Source organism: Mixophyes fleayi, chromosome 3, assembly GCF_038048845.1.
Source record: "Mixophyes fleayi isolate aMixFle1 chromosome 3, aMixFle1.hap1, whole genome shotgun sequence".
Classification (NCBI taxonomy): domain Eukaryota; kingdom Metazoa; phylum Chordata; class Amphibia; order Anura; family Limnodynastidae; genus Mixophyes; species Mixophyes fleayi.
In genome coordinates, this window is record NC_134404.1 from 257,614,277 (window position 1) to 257,631,989 (window position 17,713).

Below are 17,713 nucleotides of genomic sequence, written 5' to 3' on the forward strand. Positions count from 1 at the left end.
AATATTGTTTTATTGGTCGATTGGTCGCTACACGTGGCATACGGCGATCGCACGGTAAAATACGCACGTACACACTCGCATTACAACATTTAGTTATTTATATAATTCATATTCATATTTGTTCCGTTATACAGAAATTTATGAGCAGATAGTATTTAGTTTATTATTAGTTTATATATTATGATTATATGTACACTTCAGTGTTATTTAAGGTTCAGGTTATAGGAAATGTGTCATGTCTTATATCATTTTATTCCCCTATTCATCAGCAGCTGTCCGGTTTCATCGCCGAAGACATCGCTTATTGCATACTCTAGTTATTGATGTTAGGCAATATCTTGTCAGATTGATATCAGACTGTAAAATGCTAATGGACTAGTTGTAACTGGTTTCTGGGCGGGAGAATCATCTGGAATGTTGACCTCAGCGTTTGAGGGGGTTGTTTGAACTAGTCTATGTCCTGTTTACCCTGGACCCACCGGAAGTCTGGACCTATAGAAGCAAGCCACGTCATCTGCATTGTTCTCTCTGTAACACTGAATGTATATATAATCATAGCTGCGCTCCCAGTCTGCAGTCTACTCTGACCACAGTATTCAAGGGTGACCTACTGTCCAATGGTACCGTGGGAGCGCAGTGCGAGTGCATGCGAATGCAGCGGTATGTATGTATCTTTTGGTATTGGCTGTACTGTACTGTACTGTATCATAATATAATAATGTATTGAACTGTTAACTATTTACATCTGCTAAAAAAATCACTTTGTGCGTTGGAAACACAATACAATCGCCTATGCAATGCTTATTTGAAAATTATAGAATTACTTTAATAGACCTTTATAATATTGAGACATTAAGGAGGAGTTAGGTCTACCTGATTTGATATATATATATTTCATTGGCTAGAAGTAGCCGACCATACCATTTCAGTTTACAGACCACAAAAATCTGTTATGTATTGATTCACTCACGAGACTAAATTCCAGACAGGCACGTTGGCCATTGTTCTTCACTCTGTTCAATTCTGTTATTACTTTTATACCTGACTCTAAAAACTTAAAATCTGATGCCTTATCCCATAGCTACATTCCTCGGCACAATCCTAGTATTAAGAATTTACCCATAACTTCTGCTTCATCAATTTTAGATGGTTTCACACAAGACCTCTCAACTCAATTGATTAAGTTCCCTGAACCTGGTTCGACTCTTGTCTGTTCCTGAAGGTATAAGGAAAGCTGTAAATAATTAACTTAATTCCTTCAAAATCTCAGGCCATCCTGGTATTTTCAAAACACAGAAGATTGTTATCTCATTCAGTCTGGTTGCCATCAAACATCATGTCAATTTTTTTCCCCTGTTTTGTGAGACCTGTGCCAGAAATAAAACTCCTAGGAATGTTAGATCTGGTCAACACAAGGCTCTAACAGTGCCCAATAAACATTCAACTCCTGTGTCTATAGATATTATTGTGGAATTACCCATTGTAGATGGTCATATTACTATCTGGGTAATTGCTGATCAGTTTATCAAGATGGCTCATTTTGTTTATCTCACCAAGTTACCCACTGCTAAATATTTATCCGCTCTTTTCATTCAACATGTTTTCAGGCTTCTTGGATTGCCTTTTGATATAATCTCGGACAGATGATCTCAATTGGTTGCTCAATTCTGGAAGTATTTTTGCTTTCTACTGGTTATTAGTTTAACCCTATCCTTTGCCTATAAATCTATTGACAAGACAGAGAGTAAACCAGTTTCTGTAACAGTACCTGTGATGTTATATTTCTGGATTTCACAATAACTGTCTTAAACAATTATCGTCGGCAGAGTTTACTACAACAACTACTGTCATTCTTTTTCTATTACATCCCCATTCTTTTACGTGTTTGGTCAACATGCTAATAATCATCTGATGCCCACTGATTTCCCTGAAGTACATAATACCAGCTCCTGGCAGAAAACCGGGTTAATAACGATAATAGTTTTAACACCGCGGAAATTCGGGGGGAATTGAATTCCCCCCTAAGAGTTCATAGTGGAGAGAGTTTTTAAATGTGTTCAAGGCTGAATTAATTATTTAGTGCATTGGAAAGGCTATAGACCTGTGGAGAAATCTTCATACAGAAGGACTGAGAAGAGCTTTTCATAATCCGTTTCTGAATAAACCTGGATGTAGATGCTTATTAACACCTTCTCAAGGGGGGTTCTGTTACGAGCTGCTGTGCTACCCTCGACGGCTCACTATGATTCTCCCACCCTGGCTGTTGCTAGGCAGCTGGATGCTTTCTGATTGGCTGCCACTCTGCTAAGGCCCGTCTGGTTAACAAGCAATCAGGACACTTCTTCCATCTGCTCAGGCTGCCATCTGACTTGCTCCTCCTATACCTGTGGAGAGGAGGACTTGCCTCATTAGGAGCCAGTGATTGGTCTGCTGTACTTTAAATAGCAGGGAGGGCTTAGCCTCCAGGCTAATGACAGTGTTTGTACCCTGCATTTTCGTGAAGACTGCTGTGTTACTGAAACCTTACCTCCTACAGATTACCCATTGCTTGACGTTTTGCTAGTCCCTGGATATTCTGTCTGCTATCCACCATAGACCTGTTGCTTGTTTTTTGGACCTCCGTTTTAGTTACCCTCCTTAAGCTCTGGCTAGTCTCCAGTTATTCCGGCGCACTGCCTGACCTCAATAATTTGCTGCACTGGTTTATCTTTTGTACATTGCTTGGTGTACTACTACTCCCAGTTTCCATATCCCATTGCTATCTGGTTTCTAAGATACCTTCTTCTAATCTGAGTAAAAGTCCTGGGAGCATCTGAGCACCTGTGAGAATATCACTTTCTAGAGGAAAGGTGGCTCGCTATAGGTGAAGACCTCTCATTGCCTTCATGGCCGGGTCCCCGGGAGTCTGGCCACCGCACATGTGAGGCGGCCACCTTCAAATGAACTACAGTGCCGGGAGGGTTAATACCCAGTGCCTGAGGGGCATATGTTATGACTAAAAATGTATTTATTAAAATAAAATTGTATATTTAAATGTGTGCTGTGGAATACCCATCGCCGCAACAGTGAATCGTTTAAACGTGAGTGTAAAAGTGTATATTAAATTAATTCATGAAAATGTTTAATATATAGGCCAATAGTTAACCGGCCTGCAGTGTTGGAAAGGTCAAGTAAGTGTATATACCTCCTAACAATAGGTACATTATTTACTGGTACATTTGTATGTTGGATGAAATAAAGGGATCTCTATTTACTTATCTGTTCTTTAGACACAATTCTCACCTGTTAACATGCTCGCTATTTCAGTTACTCTTAAGCTTGCTAATGTTAAAACTGTTTTTAATTTTAATACTATAAACTGTATGTTATTAGATAAGATAGCTTAGCTGTTATCTGTATTTGCCTAGTGTATACATTCCTAACTACATGCATATTACTTTCACCGCTACACAGCTTTACACAGTGCGCCTTGCAAATCATTCTTGATATTTCCTTTAGCTTTTCTAAGGACTTGGGGGTTTCCTCTAAAATTCTCTCCCTATTGGCAGCACTCCTACATCTTTAACTAGACAACACAAATATTTGTTTATATCTTTATATCTCACACACATTAGGGTGAATTTTATCAGATACCAATTAATATTAGACACCAATCGGTATGTCTTTGGAGTGTAGGAGGAAACCAGAGCACCCAGAGGAACCCCATGCAAGCACAGGGAGAACATATAAGGCCTGACTCATCTTCAGGTGTAAGTATAGCCAGAGTGTACTTATACCTGTATTCAGATGGAAACATTTCTTGAGATCTGCTTGAACTTGAATGTGAGTAAACGTGTGTGTAATTTAGGTCCGATTTTAAAAAACGAGCAAATTGCGGTCACTTTGAGTTCTAATATGAATCAGCCCACAATCTCCACATAGCGCCCTAGTCAGAATCAAACCGATGGCCCCAGCGCTGTAAGTTAACAACTAACCACTATGCCTCTGGTTTTCCAGGTAGGTTAGAGGACAGATTAGGGGTGGAGGATGGCCTCATTATCGACATAAAGGAGAGGGGTGACACTGCCATTGCTGTGCTTCCTGGTGACTGGCCCCTTCCTTGGGACCAGCCACCTAATTGACTGCTGGGTGACATAAATAAGCAATCTTGTTCCTCTACTTTCCTCCCTAGCTTCACACCCATCACCTTCTCTCCATCCCCTCACTTCTCCTTCTCTCTACTCTCCCTCTTCCTCTCTGCACATGAGGGCCTGTTGCACAAAATGCATGGAATGCAGACAGAAAAGTCTACTTCCGATTACTTTCAAGGTTTGTTGAGGATATTAATGTTATGTGGGAATTGGTAGAATTATTAATGTAATGTGAGTGTTTTTTGTTAAATGGGGAGCTATTAATATAATGTGAGTCTAGTGCGGGCTATTAAAATATTGTAGGTGTCATTTCTGCAATGTGGGATTAATATATTTAATGTTGGGGATCGCTGGGCTATTAACTTTATATAATGGCTGGTTGGGGAAAATAGTTCTCTTTATTAAATTTAGATATATGGGGGGGAGCCTTTATTATTATATATAATCACTATTGATTTAATGTCAGAAATGGTGGGAAATAGGTCTATATGATAACTGTGAATGCAATTAATTTAAATATGTCACTAGTTTGTGGGGGAAGGAGATCTATTTATTAAATGTAGGTGCTATTGATTTAATGTTGGCCTGCTTGAGAGGGTGCAGCAGGGACACCGAGAGGGGGTTTGGGGAGCAGGTACAAAGTGCCAGGCAAGAGGTCTGTCTGTGTAGTGGGAGGAACCACTGACCCGGTGTGTACATGTCCCTTTTGCTGGGTGTGGATGGGGCCCCAAGAAGTTGTACCGGGGCAAAAAAAAATCCTCTTTGCATTCCTGGGAGGGAGTTCTAGAGTGTTCACTCATTGTTCGGCTTTCCATGAGGTCAATAGTACCTCTCTATTTTACAAACAGGACCCCAAGATTCCAGGATAAAGGCAAGCAAAAATAAGCTTTAGAGACAGCAGCAACAGGCAGTAAAAGCTGCAAAAACTAATAGAAGAAAGTAGAACAGTCTGCTAATCTGGCACCACAGTCCTGATTTTGCTGAAATAGTCAGGAGTTATGTCCAGCTTCTCAAAACTTTGCTGGTGGAAGGAGCTGTGTGCACCTTACTGCAGCATTGCTGGTGTGTTTGAAGGGAAAGGGAGGAGGTGTGGCCTAGCACTGTCTAATGACCAAGACCATGACTTTTCATGCTGTCCTTACCTCATGGCAATTTAACGTCACCTACCAATAATTTGACATTACTAACAACATGGGAACACTTTCACATTTATTTCCAGGGCCAATCTAAGTTTCAAATCTACTCCTGGCACACTCCCAGACCTGATCACTGCATTCCCTCTCAACAAACAGGGAATCCTTAATTCAATATCTATTGTAGTAATTAAACAAAAGAGAATGCTAAAAAAAATTCATGATAAGGGTATTTTTATTATAAGCAAGGTATATACCAATTAATGAATGAAATAACATTGTGACAATCTGAGACACCATGCTGTTTAACATAACACCCTCCAAGCAATATAAGTGCAGAAATGATATACTTTTACATAGTAAATAATTAAATTTCAGCTTGCACAGAAAACTCAAAGACACATTCCCAGGAGAAGAATAACAGGAATACATAACATACAGATAACAAGGTCCATATTGCTCACCTTTGGTAAAGCACTTAGTAAACAAACATCTACTCAATGAGACTCATGGCTATACTCTAAACTGAAATCTTTCTTTTTCCTATATACTCATTGCTAACATAGGATAAAGGTCTATGTTCTAATAGCCCTTAAAATATTACTTAGGGTTTTATCCTTACATTATTTATTAAGTGATTTTAATACATATGTGTAAGTAAAGTAAAACAAGGCTCTTTTAGTAAATATTTGAAGCTTGAAGTTGGTACGGCTTATTTTAGCAAATGAAGGAAGTTAAATCTCGATAATCTCTTATCTTTCAGGTACACTCTAATTCCAACGTCTGTGATTTTGGGATTTGGAGGTGCACCATTGTGGGCTGCAAAATGTACATATCTGACAGAGAGTGGAAATCGATATGCTGAAAAAGTAGGGAAGGTGGGAAAAGATATTGTCAATCAATATTTTGGACTTTTCTTTCTAATATTCCAATCATCCGGTGTGTGGGGGAATTTGATATCATCTTTAATATTTGGACAAACTCCAGATGCAGGTAAAATGTTAATCTAATGCACAATTTAAATAGACTTTCATTATAAAAATAATACTGTTGTTATCCTTACCAGGGTAAATCTGTATATAGCACCATACAAATATGTGGTATTGATTTATATTTTAATTAACAATTAAGCTCACAACCAAAATGTGCAATTATCTACAGTACACATTTGTCTTTGCACTTAATATTTCTTAATTCAGTTAAAATCGTATACACATGTACACCTGCTAATATGCGCCCCCAAAATGTGTTTCTAAACCATACCAATATAACTGATTTTAGCTGATTATATAGCAGCTAAGATTACATTATTCAAGATTTGCAAACACAATATAATTTTTTTACTCTATCTAGCCAGCCTATACAGATTTATGTGGATTTTAATTATCGTTCAGTCCCATATTGGAAAGTCCAGAAAATAATTGCATTGAATTGATTTAAAGGATCTGGAAACTATAAAATGAAAAGATATTTTTAATCAAAAATATATATATAAAAAATATTATACCGAAATAGTTATGATTTTGACATTGTAAATGGTGATGATGATGATGATAAATGGTGATGATGATGATGATTGTAAGGGTTCTTGTTATATTCCTCACTAGAGATGCTTGAACTGTCTACATATTGTTTCTCACACCAGTTTGTTGAATAAGTACAAAAATGTGAAACATTACTGGAATTACTTGTATTTCTGATTAATTAAGCATGGACTGGTGGTTAATGGAGACAGACACGTTATGATAAAGTTCCTGATAGCACCCACTGCCATTCACAATAATCAGTTCACCTTCTCCCAGAGGCTGTGACATTAGCCTTTCAGTAGGGTTTAGTATCCACTACTACCTAACTTGGTCATCAGAAACACTGGTGCCATTCTTAATCCATTGACAATTAAGGAGACATAGGCTTTTTCAAATCAATAACGCGATATGAAGGCCTTTTAACCCTATAGTGGAGTTGCACAGTTCTGTGGACCCCCAGATCCAAGCCCAGTGGGATTTTTGTATAAGTGCCCACTGACCTACAAGTTTAAAATGCTCCCCTTTCTCCCACTCCCTGCACTAATTTTCTAAACAATTGCCCCCTCCCTCACCTGCTGCCTCTCAACTCCTTCAATATATTATAAAAAGCCTTTCATTACAGCCAAGTAAACACTGACTGTTCTTGCAAGTAGGTATCTCCACAATTAGGTGAGGCCATCCCGGCCTTCGACCGCCAATAATCTTCAGGAGATTCGGAGATCTAGGTTCCTTATAAGTAGAGATGTTCACTGACCCCCGTGTTTTGGTTTTGGATCTGGATTAAGTTCGTGTTTTGGTTTTGGTTTAGGTTTTGGATCTGTATTTTTATGAAAAATAGCTAAAATGTGCTAAATCACATAATTTTGATCTTTTTTGTTCTTACATTCTTATTAACCTCAGTAACACTAATTTACAGTTATTTCCAGTCAATTTTGACTACCTCACAGTTCACAATATTGTTTTCATACACTTTTGGAGAAAGACTGCAGCGACCTGGCTAAACGACAGAGCAATGACACAAACACACGGTAGTTCATAGCACTTCTAGGAAACATTGGCACACAGCAGTGGCAGAAAAGAAAAGTGGTGCAAGATGGAATTATTCTTGGACCCTCCCACCCACCCTTATGTAAGATATTAAAAAGGACATGTACATTTTAACAAAGCCAGTACTACAGCAACAAGGAGTGCCACTTTTCTGGCTGAAGTGCTTGGTTTGTTTGGGCCCCCACAAAACAAGCTGCCAATAGCTTAAATATAAATTTGGGATAGAGTGCAGTGCTCCTGCCAGAGGAAGGTAGGGAAACCCCTATCCCTAGAAACAGTTATAAAGATGAAGGATTCCTCGGCGCTATGGTAGTATAGTGTCAAAGAAATTTTGTTTATTTTGTACAATAAACATAAAATGGTTCTGGCCAGAACATAAATACAGAGACCAATTAGGCAAAGAAAAATTACTAATATTGGTATATCATACACATCCCTAAGTCTGTAACAACGGGAAATGTTCCCAATAATATATAGGCAAAGTCCTTATTTGCACCCCTTGTATTGTAACATGGTTTGTCCCGGAGAACATTTACTCCCTTTTTTTGCCTTACTTTCCTTAATGACTCAGGCCCGCAATGTTTAAAGGCAGGATGCAGCGTATGGACTTAACTAACTGCACGCTGCCGTGTGCAGAAACTTCATGTCAGACGTGGACAACTCACAGATTTACACTTTGGCTGTGACAGTTCTTGTCCAATCTGCGTTGTTACTACTAAGGACTTTGCCTATATATTATTAGGAACATTTCTTGTTGCTACAGAATTTGGGATGTGTATGACATACCAATATTAGTAATTTTTCTTTGCCTGATTGGTCTCTGTATTTATGTTCTGGTCAGAACCATTTTATGTTTATTGTACAAAATAAACTAAATTTCTTTGACACTATACTACCATAGCGCCGAGGAATCCTTCATCTTTACCAATAACTTAGCTGCCTTAAGCCCAACAGTGCTGTCAATGAACTCTACATTATTAAAGCATGTCTGCTCGTGCTGCATATTTAATCTCCTCCTGCTCTCTGGATACCTCCCTTTCATCCCTGAAGAACTGCCACACTTCTATAGACACAGGAATGGATATTACAACTGAAGTGGCATTACATTTGCTTCAGACAGACTGTGACACGGAACATGTGGGCAGCATGGAATTCGTCATCTTGGAATATGCTGCATTGAACAGAGATTTAAAACAATATATAGATGCAGTTGAGGAGACCATACTTAAATTAAAATGTGACCCACCGGATGAGATCCCAGATTTAAGAGAGCTTGTAGATGATAGATACACTGCGTTCCAGAAGAATAATACTGAGAAGGCCCTGAGGCAGGATGATAAATATGTCAAGTTAAGTAAAAGCTAAGAGTCCTGAGAAAACAAATTAGTGTGTCACCGGCCCCTGCAGGCAAATATTTGGAAGATGAAGACGAGGATATCGCCGTCACCCAGAGCACTCCTAAAATTCAGTTGGAGATGGTGAACCCAGTGAAAAACAAAGTATGTAGTCACATGTACGAGAGAGAAGCAATTAAAAGATTGATTGAAAACAAACTTCAGCACTTATAGCACATGTAGGCAACATTGGCACATGGCGGTAGCTGAAAGGAAAAGGGGTGTAAGATGGAATTGACCTTGGAACATTGGGAAATAAAGAGAAGACATAGCTATTAAACCTAGGGTCAAGCATAGACGCCAAAATGTAGTGATAAGATTTCCAAAAGTTGATAACTCTTCAATCCTGGTTAAGCGATTAAAGTACTTCATCTACATGTCCTACATACTTTGCACAATTTCTTTCTGTCATCTCCTCCTTCAATTTTTCAAGGTGATTTTCCAAAAGTCTAATTAAGGGAATCACTTTGCTCAAGCTATCAGTGTCTGAATTCAATTCACCGGGGACTACTTCAAATCGTTTCAGCACTTTGCACAGCACAGAAAGTATTCTCCACAGCGCTGGACTAAAATACATTCCCCCTCCTCTCCCAATGTCATGGCTTGTGGAGTAAGTGTGGATGACTTTTCGCTGTTCCTGCATTCTCACAAGCATAGAAAGTTTGGTATATTCCACCTTGTTACCACCTCTTGCTTCATTTGGTGGCAGGGCAAAATAAATTGTTCTTACAGCTGCTGCAATATGATGTTGCAGAATGCCAAAGTTGTCCCGAAACTTTTTGCCCAACAGACAGCATCTCCTGCCCGTCCCTGTCATTTTTCAAAAAGCTCTGTACCACCAAGTACATTGTGTGAACAAAGCAGGGAATATGACGGATTTTACCCAGCTGTAATGCTCTCATAATATTGGTGGCGTTATCATAAGTGGCATATCCTCAGGAGAGTCCAAATGGGATAAGCCATGTTGCAATGACATAGCTTAGTTTTTCAAACAGGTTGTCATCGGTATGCCTCTTTATGAGGTTTATAAGGTTTGCCTTGCTTAAGATATAGTTTTGGTTCCAGTAGGATGCCGAGTTTAGAGAGGATTTGCTGACCTTGTATCAGGGATTTTGTCAGATGAACAGAGTTTCCTGAAAGGACTTGTAGTTTAAAAGGGAATTCCCACTGGTATTTGTAGTTATCCGGTTGGAGGTCCCTGCAATTTTTGAATTGTAGCTGGAGCAAAGTCTTGAATCTGTTGGAGTTGGGTGTCTTGAAAATCAATTATGTCACTGTTTCTTAAAGCAGCTAGGAGTTTTTATGTAGCTCAATATTAATGGAGACACTCTATGATATCTCTTGGTCTCTGATCCAAGGCCGGTTTGGTGCTATGTAACGGATTAGCTGGATTCGGAACTAATCTTCATTAGCGCCGGCTTACCTGAGGTGCGGGGTCTAACAAATTCCCCAGTATTGACCAAGAACCGCCGCAAGGAGGGATGGTCCTCAGGCTCGCCTCAAGATGTAGTATCGCGGATAGAGCAGTGAGTAGCGGAGATGTATGATGACAACTGGTGCCGGTACACATAGAATCGGATAGACAGGTAGGTGCAGCGTAGAGGAATCTGGGTTCGGTACATAGACTGGCGGCAGAGCTACAAGCAGAGGCAAAGAAGTGTCAGATAATCCGTGTCAGGATCACAGGCAATCAGAATGGTCAGGAAGCCGGGTCGGTACACAGGAATAGCAGATAAACGGAATTAGAGAGTTGGAACATCAGCAATCTGGGTCAGGGTCACAGGCAAACAGAATGGTCAGCAAGCCGGGTCGGTACATGAGAGCAGGAGATCCAGGAAGGTGGGACTAGCAGGGACTGGTACACAGGAGACACTTCACAAGGAGCAGGCACAAGGAATATCCAAAAGAACAGGAGCCAGGAACCAGGTAAGTTGCTCTGTCACTCCATGAGTGTCAGAGTGGGTTTTAAATTGGAGCTGAGATTCAAACTCCCCACCCCGAGTTGCGGTCATGTGACCGCCAAACCCGGAAGTGCGGTTTCCGGGACCGACGGAGATGAGGGGGAACGAGTAAGGTAAGTTTGTGACATCCTAAGAGCTTTGTGAACTCCATCCATCAGGAGATCATCCCCTGAGATATCTGAAATAAGATATTTACAAATATCTTTGAGGAAATCCTGGAAGGAGGAGTTTTCTACTGACTATGGTATGTTATGGATTATTCTTTTGTGTCAGGATCTGCCTCTGGCTGCACAGCAGCATCTTCCATTGAGTTATTGCTTGCCTCCTGCAGCTTATGTCTGTTAAGAACTATGCTTGAACTTTGCCTTTGTGTATATCTGGCCTATAGTACCCCTCTACCACCAGAGGTACTGCTGTCTCATCATTACAAACACCACCCCACTAGCAGGAGTTACCTCATTCCTCGATCAGCATCCATACCTGTTCACTGCCCTTATAAGTCTGCCTCTCCCAGAAAACTGTGGCAGTTCATTGTTGTTTTGCCTGTTGTTGCTAACTTAACTGGTATTGACCTTAGCTTGTTCCTCAGCTTTGCTGCTTATCTCCTGACTTCTTCTTGACTACACTCCAGCTCATTCCCTGGTACCATTGTGGCTCTCCTGGCTTTGACCTCTTGGCTTGTTTTACTCTCCTCTATTCTGTTACCCAAGGATCTATTCAGTGCCTCATACATCATGGCAAGATCTGCTTATCGTGCTTTATCCAGTACCTTGTGCCTCGTGCCTCCTGGCAAAATCTCGATCCCTGCTTATTTTGGTTTATCCTGTCTTGTGCCCCTTGAGCCTGTCTTGTGCCTCCTGATTAAGCCTGGCTTCTCTCCTTCTCCAGCCTCTGATTTAGGTCTGCTATCCAGTTTATCTGTACTGCCATATTACCAGTATGTCCTGCACAGCTATTCCAGTAGATACCTGTTCACAGTACATAGTACCTTCTGATCTAGTCTCCTGCTGCAGCTACCTGGACCCTGGTCTTTTCCTGCTGCAGTTCATCAAACCCTACTGCTGTCTACCTGCTGCAGTTTATCTACCCAAATGATCCAGTCTCCTGCTTGCCCTTACACGGACCTCCGTGTACATCTTCCTTTCTGCCCTTTCCACTGGGCCTTACTGAGTACCTACCTGGAGGGCCGTGACCTGTGGGGCAGAAGCCGCTAAGCCCAAACTCCCTTACAGGGGTCACTGGTGAAAACCTTTTGTCCCGTTAGACCCCACGCCTCCCTGTAGGTGGTGCTGAACCTAGCAGGCTCTAGGATCCCACAGATACCTGTTGACTGTGACACTATGGGATCTATGTTCCTGGTCCTCTTGCTTTTCTTTGATAATTTGCATTGGCGTTCTCAATGTCTCGAGGTTTCTATTGAAGACCGCTTGAGTGCAATACAGTTTATCAGGTTTAAATTCAAGGATATCAGTCCTGGAGCCAAGAGTAGCTATTTCTGTCTTAAATTCAGCAATATATGTTTTGGGCTCTTGTTGAAATGTAATTTTGATATTATTTGTCAGATATGTTATGGCTGCTTGAATGTTAGGGTCAATTTCAGTCTCAGGTTAAGAGGTAGGCCTGGAAGAACAAGACTGGTCAGATATATGTGAAGAGACCAAAGCCACTTTAATGAATATTGTAGATGTGCTGCCTGTTGTAGATGTCTTGTTCCTGGATGACACTTGTCAAAAACAGTATGGCATCTAATCAGATGGAACTTAAGAAGTGAAAAGGGGTGGGAGATGTTGAGTAGGGTAAACAGTGCACTCCTGTAAGTTATCCATAGCGCATGTCCCTGTGGACCTGTGAGCAAAGGAGAGTTCACATCTTGTTATGAAGTAAGTGAGATGTTAATCAGTTTGTGTGAGGTTATTTAAAGATTAAAAAAAACTTGATGCTACCAGATCCCGCAACTTGGAAATGCAATTCAATTTAAAGTGTAAGCAAATATTCAGTTGTTGTACAGTACTAGCTGTAAATGTAGTAGTTATAATCTTCCACTTGAGGGCAGCAATGCCTTAGGAACCAGTGACAGAATTACTGCAGCTAGAGATTTTTATGAATGTTGGTGAGTAGGTAACAGTGTACAACAGCATATCGATAGCAAGCTGATTTTGTACTTGTTAGAAAGCTTGAATTACCTGTAATATTTACAATGTGATGAGAAACCCCGGCTGTTGTGCTGAATAAGGAGTGGAGCCTCAGTGACAGTTATATAGTGTGCTGCGTTAATGTAAATTGTGGAGTGCAGCATTGCAGGCTGGGAGATGCCTTAGTGTACAAAAATCTGATACCCAGCAGTATATAATTTGTTATGAAAGTCCCCTCTCATAAGTTAAGAGTGTCCTGGTGATCAGGGCGATTATGGTATTACAAGTACAGTTAATAGTGCTATGATACCTTAGCCCTAGCAGGCCAATATAGTGAGTTTTTGTTGCAGATTGTCTCCATTGTGCCTTAGGAGTTGAACCTGATGGTCCTAGTTCTCATCAGCAATAGGGTGATTGCCATATCCCTATTGCCTGCCAGCATTATGAAGTCTGGTTCTTCTAGAGACTATAGGGACTTGGAAACTTCATGCCTCCTGGCATGAGAAGTGGGAAACGCCCAGTTCTAGGGGAACAAGCTTGTTCTGCGGAGATTTGAGGAGCTGACCAGTTAGCCCACAAAATTCTCTTTTGTAAATTGTAGTGCAAAACTGATGTGGTAAATTAGCCAATGGTGACAGACTATAAAGTCACTTAGATGGAGCCCTGGCAAAGTGCATCCGCTATCTTAGACAGCTGAAATTTTATGCAATGCTCTCTCACCTACTCGTGCTTCTAAGGTAGCATTTTGAAAGGTATTCTAGCTCTCTACTGTAGTCCATCTGCCTCTGTCAATGGTTTCTCTGTATCTCCATTCCAGAAAACAGATGGTATGCATTAGGGGAGTCTGGTCTCCCCCCTCATTTTTGGGCTTGTCAAAAAGCCTCTAGCTACAAAAATTAGAGCCAATCTCAAAACATCTGGCATCCAGGTTGGAGATAAAGAACATAAGAAAAGTATATGCAGATATTTTACTCACTTTCCTCTGTCATATAAATTTGCTACCTAATCTTCAGAGTAAAATCCAAAAATATTTATTTCTCTGGATACAACCAGGAGCAGGCTGGGTGGCTGGGCTAGCGATCAGGGGGCATCTGTCCCCCGGGCCGATCCCATAGTGGGTTACTTGGGCTGGGTCACTGGGCCACCTGCACTATTTTTCCTTAAAAAGGTTCCTAATAGGCTGTTGAGTTGAGTATTGCCCCCTGGGCTAAAGTTTGCCAGCCCTCTCCTAAATACAACACTGCAATAACATACATTTTGGACTTTAATATTCCCCTGGCCAAACAATTCTTAGAGATTAACTTCAGTTTTAATTTCATCTCAATAAAAAGAATGGCAAGTTAAGTGTGCAAAACTGAAATAATATTACCTTACCATCTAGCACAGTGTACGTATTCAGATGCATTCTCTCTCTGAAACTTGGTTTACATTGATCTGCATCTTTAAATTTAGTAACATTCTCAATGTATGTCTGGTTCCCCAAGAAATTGAAAGCCACAACCTTTCAAATACAGCCTACTACAGCTTTCTCCTATCGCATTTACAACTATACAACTAAGCAATATAAACTGTTGTGTGTCCAGCTCATTAAATCCCTTATGGTACAACCCACAATTCTCACAAAGTCTCACTCCACAAGTCTTCTCTGCCTGACTTAAAGGAAAAATTTGATTTCTGAAAGATCTTGTATTATTGGAGCTCCTGACCCCTGTGCAACTTCTCTGGTTTACAATCTGGACTGTCCCCTACAAAGAAACACATTCAACAATACCTTCAATTAAGACATTTTTATCCTTGTAGAACTCTATATAGCTCCCCTTGATCGTGCTCAACACTGGAAACACTGTGTCCATTTAATTTCATTTTAAATGGTCTAATTTTGCTTATTTCCCTCCAGGGTAGGTACCTTTACTGCACTTTCCGCTAACTTAAGTTGGTGCCAGCGCTCCCAAATAGGTGTGTTTGCCTACATTTGGTGAAGGTGCCCCAAATTGACTGCCTAATAGCCAGGGATTCGTAAATTAATGTCATCCATCAAGAGATGTCTGTTCCACTGTCACCTGATTAGTTTATTCTCCTTCATCCGATTCCGGGAGTTGTCAAACTTTTAAACAAACTTATACACCACATAATTAGTGTGCCCACCTGTCTGCTAGCAACATCCTGGAGAGATCCAAGCCCCCCCCCCCCCTTTATTTGGAGCTGTTACCAAACAACTGTGGCACATCTACAAAGGAAAGGACAATTCAACAATTTTTAATAAAATGTGTCTTCCGTGGCTTACATACCAGGATGTCTCCCTTGATATTTGTTTTATAGCTTGTGCTTTTTAAAGGATCTAGTTTGGCATGTCCCTCCCTGGCTTCATCTCACAACCTTCTTTCCCCACCACTCCCGATGTAAATACACCCTTCCATTACCCAAAACTATATTTTGGGAACATTAAAACAAAATATTCTACATTGTACATCTCATAGTGATATTCATGTAACTGTAATATATGATCTACTATATGCTTTATAATTGTACATGTCAAGCTTTTTATGTTCAATAAAAAGTTCTGGAAAAAACTGAGGGAACTTTAATAGTGTTTAAAATGAAAATATTTGGAAACACCAATTTTAACATGAGCAAATGAACACAAACCTCGAATAATGAACTTGAATGGTAACATTAAATGTGAATGGCAACCTCAAACGTGACCAGTGAACAGTGAATGTGAACCACACATTCAAATCAGAGTCAGTAGAATTTCAAACCAATTTAAAATTTTCAGGCATCTAGATTCCTCACTGATAGTTCTAATTTTCTGTTATAAGTCTGTTTTGTCTTCAAGAGTATTAATGTAGTATCCATCAGCAAACCAGGAAGATTTTCTTACACAGGAGAATTAAATTAACGCTGTATGTCAAATATATTTAATAGTATTCTCTTTTATATAAGCAACAAGTATATAATGCTTAAAAGGTATTTTCACCCAAAATTTAAAATTCAGAATGAATGAAGGAATCAATAAGTGAAAAGCCAACAGTGTATGCTTTTTTTTCCCCCTCTTCAGTACATTTGAGGAATTACATGTTGCAAGCACATGCAGTTGCTTTTAGTTTCATAAGCTTCAGCATACTCTGACGGCCACTGGAACCCATGGGCATTCAATAACTTGTATAACTTTGTAGTTCAACAATAGTACTTAATCTAACTTACTTCTTCATTTTAAACTACTACCCTCAAACCTTTGGGTGCTGGATAAGCCCAAGTATTATTCAGCACGGGGCTGGTTGTCCATTGTGGTTTCAGCCATATTGTCCTTTATTTATAAAGTGTCAGTATATTTCAGAGTATAATAGAGGAAATATTATATGCAACTATGTATTGAAACAAAATATAGGAGTGTCTTGCTGAACAATTTTAGACTTTATTATAAGCTATATCCCTTATTTATGCATAATTTTATTATTAATGTATGTTACATTTAAATAAAATGAATCAGTAGCTCTGTCATATTAGCTATATTTCATTTTATTGAGTTTGCTTGTTTATATCACATGATGCACAAGGACACAGTAAACTAAAGAGTGACAGGGGTAACAGCACAATACCAAACAACTGCACTTTTAATGTTTTAATATTTGAAATCTGACTTTTGTTTTATTGTTATAAACTACACTGAAGAATCACATTTAGAAACAATGTTGCTTTCTAAATAGTATATGTATTTATATTATTTTTAAATAACATTTACACTATTTATATACTGCACTCCAGTTAGTAAAGCGTAGCACTTTAATTTTTCTTTAATATAGGATATAATGCAGGTGAATCAAATTATACACACTGTGGAGCAAATGATTGCCCATATGTGAATGTCAGCTATGTGAACAGTACGAGCTCAAAACGGCCTTCAGAAAGCTTAATTTACACTCTTTTGGGTATATATACAGGTAAGTGTTTCTTTGTTATTCACTTTTAAACAGAAGCAGGTGTTAAATAATGCACATATGTTAGACAGGCGAAAAGGAGATTGTATAATGGGTAACTGTAATACCATTGATACATGTTAAATATGTTAATTATAGAAATGGTTTAAACCTGCTCATTCACAAAATAAAAAATAAAAAAAGTTTAAGGATAGTTTGCAGATATCTATGGCTATTTATAAACTGAAAAATTAACTTTCATGTGCTCATACTCACTCCAAGGGTGAATGACAACATCTGATTTCTCATGAAAACAATCCCGGGTCAAATCCTATCTTAGGGGTGTCAATCCCTAAAAAATTAGCCAATATCAAGAATATAGAAAAAAGAGTTTATATCGGCGCTTCCCCTTTAAGAAGTATCCTAGCTGCCAAGTAATATAAATGAAGTCAAAAAGGGGCATTACAGAGAAA

General features: G+C 39.5%; 1 protein-coding gene across 1 annotated transcript in view; it reads left to right on the plus strand.

Annotated features, from left to right (window-relative positions):
- The window catches only part of LOC142144515 (protein unc-93 homolog A-like), a 69,303-nt gene that overhangs the window by 36,797 nt on the left and 14,793 nt on the right, over positions 1-17,713 (plus strand). The window contains exons 3-4 of the mRNA XM_075203489.1: positions 6,027-6,256; positions 17,127-17,264. Of these exons, the coding sequence (XP_075059590.1) occupies positions 6,027-6,256; positions 17,127-17,264 (368 nt within the window). The remainder of the gene's footprint in view (positions 1-6,026; positions 6,257-17,126; positions 17,265-17,713) is intronic.